This window comes from Lepidochelys kempii, chromosome 1 (assembly GCF_965140265.1).
Source record: "Lepidochelys kempii isolate rLepKem1 chromosome 1, rLepKem1.hap2, whole genome shotgun sequence".
Taxonomy (NCBI): Eukaryota; Metazoa; Chordata; order Testudines; family Cheloniidae; genus Lepidochelys; species Lepidochelys kempii.
Window position 1 is genome coordinate 219,861,157 of NC_133256.1, and position 8,001 is coordinate 219,869,157.

Consider the following 8,001-nt stretch of genomic DNA (forward strand, 5'->3'; position numbering starts at 1 on the left):
CAACAACAGGCTGAGCCTGTGCAGAATGACCATGGAGCGTGCTTTTGGCCGTTTAAAGGGCCGCTGACGCTCTCTGTGTGGGAAGCTGGACCTGACCGATGACGGCATACCCGTGGTTGTATTCGCATGCTGTACCCTCCATAACATTTGTGAAGGGAAGGGTGAAAGATTCACTCAGGCATGGAACTCAGAGGTTCAACACCTGGAGGCTGAATTTGAACAGCCAGAGAGCAGGGCTGTTAGAGGGGCCCAGCGCGGGGCTGCAAGGATTAGGGATGAATCTGAGGCTGAAAGCCAACAGTAATGTCTGGTGCCCTGCACGGGAGTGAATTGCAGTGCTTCTAATGTTAGTAGGAATCTGTGTTTGCTCCACTGACTTGCAGGGCCTGTTTTTTTCCTGGGCTATTTTATTTTATGCAATAATAAAGAATGTTTTCAAAGCCAAAAAATCTATTTATGTCCTCATGCCCCCACCTGAGATAACATAGGGAAGAGCAGCCCTGATCCCTCACTCATTCATAATCCCACCAGAGGTGGACTCTGAAGGAGTGGGGATGGAAGTGGACCATGGTGTTGCGGTTCAGTGATGAGACAGAACACAGCTTTATGCAAGCAAGCAGGCTGGTCAGCGGAGATGGGCTGTTCTGCTCCCCCCGCCTTCCACCTTCTCCTTTTATTATATTTCTCCCCCTAAGCATTACACACTGCTACACAAAGGAATGTATGACGTTAATTCATATGCTTAGTTACCATCCTCTATCTACTACAATCCTGGTTCTCAGGCCTTGAGCCCAGGCTAAAAAAACCTCCCACAGTTGCTGTCCAAACAATCAAGTTCTCAGGGTTCATATCTAGCCCTTGTCCTTGGATAGAGCAATGTGTGCATTGCTCCTAGGAGACAGTCAGGGTGTGCCCCGCCTGCTTCCAGGTGGAATAGCTAGACATTAACCCTTCATCTCCCCTTTTTTGTTTATTGATAATTGGCCATCTCATGGTAGCCGCCAATTTGTTTTATCATGCTATTTAACTCCCAGACAGACAAGGACATAACCTGGGGAGCTTTCCAGGGCAAAAATTTTACAAAGTCTTAACAAGGAAGGAATACATTGTACACAGCAACAACAAAAAATAAGCCCAATAATTACAAACACAAAATAACCAAAAGCTTAACATCTGCAATATAATCATCTAAAAGGGATACACTTCTTTTACTACAATTGTAACCAGCAAAAGGCAATATAAGTATCATTCTACTAAGACAGCAAAGGGTGCCATCACTTAAATTTGCAGGAATATAATTAAAGGTGCATGAACCACAAGTAAAAACCCATCCTGATGGTAGGATGATATGGCCATAATTATATGAAACATCAACAGCATGGGAACAATTTAAAAGGGATTAAGAAATTTTTTGACAGCCCAATGGCACCTTTGTACTAGTGCAGTTAACTACACGCGCACAGGTGACATTGTGAGCCCCGGCCGGGTACGGTGTGTGAAGGAATATAGCCGTGCGAGGCAGAGTATAGTTGGCCGGGCCCCAATTAGCCATGCTAAAATACTGGGAGAAAAGATTAGCATAAGCAAAGAGCAGTATCTTATTCTCCTTCGGGCTTGTAACGGGGGAGGCGCTTCCGAGCCAACCCCTACAGAAAATAGCAGGCACAAAAGGCACACAATCATCACAGAATTAGCAGTGATTTGGGCGAGAATCGCCACAAACAAAGTCTTAGGAATTTCTGGCTGCTGATCTGCTGCCAGTTTTCGTTGAGCCGTGGCGACCAATGCTTTTACTGCTCCCCCTGTCACGGGCTGGCTTGGGACGTTACGCCTCCTCCGTTTCCGTCCCGCCGTTGTCGACTCGGGGGGCAACGCGGTCTCCTCCAAGGTCAGCTGAAACTCTGGTATGGGATTCGACAGCCCCTGGTGCCATGCCATGTTGTTTAAGTGCTGGTCGCACGCACCGGGCTGGAACCCACAACGGTCCTGCAGGGAGAGACACAGCAGCATATCCCCGACCCCAAGTGATTAGAGGTGCTGGGCCCAGCCACTGTGGATCGGGCAGCTGACGGTAAAAGACACGCGGTCTTTCCAGTACCTCAGATTTGTGAAAATGCCGATCCGCAGGGGTCTGCTGATCTGCATTCAGTGTTAAATTATTTAAAGTAAACAAGAGGATATACATCTGTTGTTGAATGTCTCCTAAGGTTCAGAGACGCAGCTCCCCTTGTTTTAATTGTTTATCTAGCAAGGTTTTGAGGGGCGGACTGACATTGTCAGAGCAACAAGTGGAGAAGACGCACTGTGAGACGGCGAGTGAGACAACGTCGATCCAAAGCCTCCTCCACCCCGAGTTCGATCCTCGGCAGCTGGCACCTGATAGGGGACTAAAATCAATTGTGCAATTGACCGTCCACGTGGGAGCGACTGTGGAAGATGAGTCCACACCTGAACCTTAATAATGCCAGTGTAATCAGCATCAATGACCCCTGGAATGACAAAAAAGCCCTGTTTCCCAGCATGTGAGCGAGGGAGAACAAGACCCACAAAGCTGGCAGGGAGAGGTCCCGTCACCTGTGTAGGTATGGCACAGACCTCCCCTGGCAGCCGAAAGTCAGTGTCCTCCTGCATGATCAAATCAAGCCCTGCACTTCCAGCAGTCGCTGCCCTCATAGAGTCTACGGATTCCAAGGCAGAGGAGCGATTGCCTGAGTAGGAAACACCCCCGTTTGGCCCTGGGTTCGGGGGGGACCCGTCGCGCGGTTTCCCGACCCGCTACGACACTGATTAGCCCAGTGATAACCTTTCCCACACTTGGGGCACTTCTTTGAGGGTCGGGCTGGTGCCTTAGATGAGCGGCACTCCCGCTGAAAATGACCCTCCTTACCACAGCGGTAACAGCGCTTCCCCTCCTTCCCAGTTTTTCTGAGGGCGGCAGCCAGAACTCCAGCCTTGTGGGCTTGTGTGCCAATGTTCTGGCACGCCCGCAGCATGTCTGAGAGCTCTAAAATACCAGAGACTTGTGCTGCCTGGAGAGCACGGCGGCAATCCTCATTTGCATTTTCAACTGCCAATTTTAACAGGAGCTCGTGAGCTGCCTCAGTGTTATCCACCTGTCGGAGGATAGCCTCCTGCAATCTGTTGGTAAAATCCAAAAAGGACTCTAAGGCACCCTGATGGATACTGACAAAGCTTTTGGTAGGCTTGCCTGAATCCGGGACCTTCTTGAAAGCATGCTGGGCACAGGTGGAGATAATGGGGAAGACGGCCGGAGGGAGTTGAGACTGCATCCCAATAGTAGCAAACTGGCCCTCCCCTGCCAAATGCTCATAAATGATACCTTGCTCTCTATATACCTGGGCTTGGCGTTCTGCCATCTGCCGATACTCACTAAGCCAAATAACATACTGACTGGGTGACAACATCATGCGCAGCAGCGTTTTCCAATCCTCAGGGATTAGGGAGTACCCAGCACCCATCCCTTCAATGAGACCACGCACAAAGGTGCTAGTCAGGCCAAATTCACGAATTGCTTTCTTTACCTCTCTAACCACCGAGTATGGCAGAGTGGTCCAGGTGCCCACGGGGTTGCCCTGGTCATCATTCTGCCAGGTCACCGGGCAAACGGAGACCAGATCAGCCAGCTCCTCTGCTGTAAGATCTGATCGAGCTTTCGCTGCGTGAACCATTTGTTGCACCAGCGAAAGCTTCTGAGCAGATGCAGATGACTCTCCGGGGGGCCCCATGGGGGGAGGGTAATCACACACCGGCTCCGGTGGGGAAGGCCAGGGAGGCGGTGGTAATAGAGGCACTGGGGGCGAAGCAGGGGGAGGGATGGCTGCAGGAGCGGACGGGGGTGGCAGGATCGGCAGCTCCTCTGTTGGTGCTGAAGAGGGCCTTTCCAAGGCGACACGCTGTGTCGCATCACCAGGAGGGGGGATGACTGCAGGGGCGGACGGGGGCGGCGAGAGCACCAGCCTCGCGAGGGAGGGTCTGTCTGAGGCGACACGCTGTACCACGTCGCGGCAGAGGTGCCAGGCATGTAAAGCCTGCACGGGTGCCCGAGGCTCTTTGTGCAATGTCTGGCCCAATCGCTCCCAGTCCGCTAGCTTAAGGCTTCCAGCTTCAGGATACCACGGGCACTTGGCACGCACCTCCTGTAGCAGGAGAGTGAGTTCTCGAGCCGGGCAGTCATGCTGAGCCTTACGCAGCAAATACTGCAGCTCATTGCAGTGTTGCACTTGCAAAGCAGAGAGGGAGCTTCCCATACTTACCACAATGAAAAATACTCACCGGGATCCACGAAGTGGATGAGTGACGCGTCTGAAACCCTTGCCGGGCGAGGTGAGTGCTGAGGGCCCCACGTTTGGGCGCCAGTTGTTGCGGTTCAGTGATGAGACAGAACACAGCTTTATGCAAGCAAGCAGGCTGGTCAGCGGAGATGGGCTGTTCTGCTCCCCCCGCCTTCCACCTTCTCCTTTTATTATATTTCTCCCCCTAAGCATTACACACTGCTACACAAAGGAATGTATGACGTTAATTCATATGCTTAGTTACCATCCTCTATCTACTACAATCCTGGTTCTCAGGCCTTGAGCCCAGGCTAAAAAAACCTCCCACAGTTGCTGTCCAAACAATCAAGTTCTCAGGGTTCATATCTAGCCCTTGTCCTTGGATAGAGCAATGTGTGCATTGCTCCTAGGAGACAGTCAGGGTGTGCCCCGCCTGCTTCCAGGTGGAATAGCTAGACATTAACCCTTCACCATGGGATTCATATGGACAAAGCACCAGGAAAAAACATAGTTCCTAAACGGTAATTTTGTCCATGTGGATCTCATTTGTGGTGACTGGCTAGCAATTCCCAAATTAATAGGACGAGGGTCTGAGGACGCCTAGCTACAGCTAGCTAAATAAGGATTGCAGAATTGTTCTCCTGATTTTGCCTATCAGCACTGAATAGGGAGTCAATCCGGAGGCTCCTGAAAGGAGATGAGTCCCAAAGATCTTCCTACCTGGGAGCCAAAGACCTAGACAGCCAGTGGGCAGTGTCAGGGAAAAGGAGGAGTTATAAATCCTGAATACTGACTGACATGTTAGGGCAACCAACTGAAAGCCCAGGAGAGCTTGCATATGACTGAGACAACCCTGACATGTGCACTGAATCTGGACAGGCTCTGTTTTGGGGGAAAGAAGATGACTGCAGGGACCTGTCTCCAACAGCAGGAGGAGAGACAGCTGCCTTCAGAAGGAAAGAGAGAAGGCACACAAAGAACCCAGGGCCCATTGATCCTAACATGAGCCCCAGAAGAACCAAGAAATGAGTGGATTCTACCACGCCTGGGACCAGGTGTACTTTACTGCATTATTGTTGTGGTAGCTCCTAGGGGCCCCTTTCAGGAGCTGGCACTGCGTCGTGTTGGGTATGTGAAGTGCGGAGAGCTCTCTAGGCATCATGTCCTGAACAAGAAGCCATTTTTTATTATTGTTACTAAAAATAAGACACCTGAACACAGAATATGATAGGTAGCATTTCAGGTGTGAATCCTGTGATTATGGTGTCAATTACAAAAGCGATATAAGAAAATATACAAGGTGCGGTAAATCAACTTTATGTGCAGAGTGAAATAAAAATAATGCTATTTAGTCTAATAAAAATAATAAATGGGGCTGAGAAAGTATGTTCATAACCGAGACTGTTATCGTGTTGCTATCTGTTGGAGTCAGCATCTCATTTGCTGGCAAACCAGACAACTTGTCTCTCATTTTATTTAAATACATGTAAAGCAAGATTTGCCATTAGAGCTTTCGCACTCCATAATCATGAGATTAACACTTCAGTGACGCTCAGTTGGCATATATTTTAAATTATGGAGTCTCAAAACATATCAGTTTCATGCGCCAACTGTGGACTTTCGGGCTTGATCTAACCACTCTGTAGGGAAAGAGCAGGGAATTAATTAAGTGCAGACTGATAAGACACTTGGTTAGTATTGCAAAGTTATTGTTCCCCCAAAAGAAGCAAGATTTGACACAGAAATTAAGATTACATTTGGCATAGACATTTATGGACACATTCATAAATAGTGTACAAAGATAGAACTCTGCTGACCTCAACACCAGCTTGACTTCAATGAGATCTTCCCACATATGCCTTGGTGACTTGGTTCACAGCGACTTGTTGACACATCCTCATATTTCAGCTTTGCCAAAAACCAAAGAGATTTCATTTCCTCCCACATACCCTTGATATAAACAGTCACATACAGATGGAAATAACTGTTTTTACCTGGCTGCTTTAGTTAAATAGAAAAACCATAGCCTTCTACTTACTCTTTTTCAGATCTATAGTACAATATCCAGCAAAACAAGGAGTATAGATTTAGCAGCGCATAGATGTAGTGATTGGACCTACATCATATCATGGTATTTTGCATCAATTTTGAAAGGTTGGAGGAGTTTGTTCCAGATCCTTATCCAAACATTTAGTTATTTAAATGGTTTCCACAGTAATTGGCAATAACAGAAATTCCTAATGCCTTATGGAGCTGGCATGATAGGCCTGCCATTAATTTATAAAAATAAATCATAATTTAGATGTAATTTTGCAGTTCCATGTAGGGAGTTAATATCCAGCTGGGGAATGTTTACAATATTTTAGTTGACGTTTTTCATAGAGCATATTTTCAAAGTTAACCAAAACGCCAAGACAATGTAGCAGCATCATGACTGGTTAACACAAGCCAACACTTTGGTTCATCATTGTTTCCAAAGTGGATAATAGCTTTTGGTTAATGATACATCACAGAACCATTCACATTAGAGGGAGAAAAGGCCTGTTAGGTCATTCAGTTTAACTGCCTACCAATGCAGGGTTATTCCCTACAGTTAATTCCCCAGGCCCTCTGGCTCCTTCACCAAAGCAGACTGCATGCTTCAACCTTGATGCTTAAATCTCATCCTTTAAGGTTTAAACCAATCCCACACTGTTAGAGCTCTACTGTGGAGGGCAGATTATCCCCCAGCTGCCCCCAGCAGTGTTCTTACACCTTTGTCTGAAGAATCTGGTAATGGCCACTGCCAGAGAGAAGACACTGGTCTAGATCTTGAATACCGGACAGGACCTTGAGTCCAGGAAAGCAATTCCTATGTTTCTACAATTCCTATGAGCTACAACCAAGGGTCCAGAGGATAAATCAAAACCTTCCAGGCTCCCTGGCTTGACCACTGGACCCACCGGGACCCTTCCAGTGCAGTAGATTCAGCAGCCTCCCCTCCTGCCTTATAAATCAAGAGAATCCTCTTTAACACTTTAATTCAATTATTAGAGTCATCTGTATGGGAAACTGAAACTGTTCATTTCAGAAAGGAGACAAATAAGAGGGGACATGATAGAAATACACACACACACACACACAAAATAATGTGGAGAAGTTAAACCAGGTGTTTCTATGTACCCTTTCACATACTACACGAACATGGGAACAGACAATAAAATTAAAAGGCAGCAAATTTGAAACCAATTAAAACAATGCCATGCCAACCAGAATAGACTGCAACTCTTCCTGTCTGATCTGTATTGACTTTCTGAGCTAACAGAAGAACAAACTAGTGAAACTAGGTCAGAGGGCATAACTCTGAATACGCTCAGGGAGCTGGTCTCTTGAGTAAGAAGGTGCTAAATTTTACAAAGCCACTTTAAAACCTAGTAAAATATGTACTCCTCTTGTGTGAGCCCTTTTCCCAAAGTCAATAATAAACATGTAATTAAACAAATAATTCAACATGTCACATTGAATACTCCTCACTAAGGATTAGCCACATGTGAGATTTTAAAATGTATAGCCTTGATTTTCCACTGCCTTGCACCTTGTGTGATCCTTTCTACCTGGGCACAGTGGGTCTTCAGTGTTACCAAATCACAACAGTGGTCTTTTACGCTCCCTTTGCAGAGGGTAAATGGCTGCTCAATGTGCAAGGCAGTCGATAATAAGGCCCCATCCA

General features: G+C 47.3%; 1 protein-coding gene across 1 annotated transcript; it reads right to left on the reverse strand.

Annotated features, from left to right (window-relative positions):
* Nucleotides 1-659: 659 nt before the first annotated feature.
* Nucleotides 660-4,450, reverse strand: LOC140899421 (uncharacterized). The gene is made up of 2 exons (XM_073314944.1): nucleotides 3,543-4,450; nucleotides 660-1,986 (listed from the first exon to the last, which is right to left on the reverse strand). The coding sequence occupies exons 1-2, from the start codon at nucleotides 4,266-4,268 to the stop codon at nucleotides 1,450-1,452; spliced, it is 1,263 nt and encodes a 420-aa protein (XP_073171045.1). The 5' UTR covers nucleotides 4,269-4,450; the 3' UTR covers nucleotides 660-1,449.
* Between the last annotated feature and the right edge of the window lie 3,551 nt (nucleotides 4,451-8,001).

Coding starts and splice junctions, on each gene's coding strand:
- LOC140899421 (XM_073314944.1), bottom strand. CDS start 4,268: ATGGGAAGCTCCCTCTCTGCTTTGCAAGTGCAACACTGCAATGAGCTG. Junction 1,987..3,542: donor CATACTCGGTGGTTAGAGAG/GTAAAGAAAGCA, acceptor CTCTCCCTGCAG/GACCGTTGTGGGTTCCAGCC.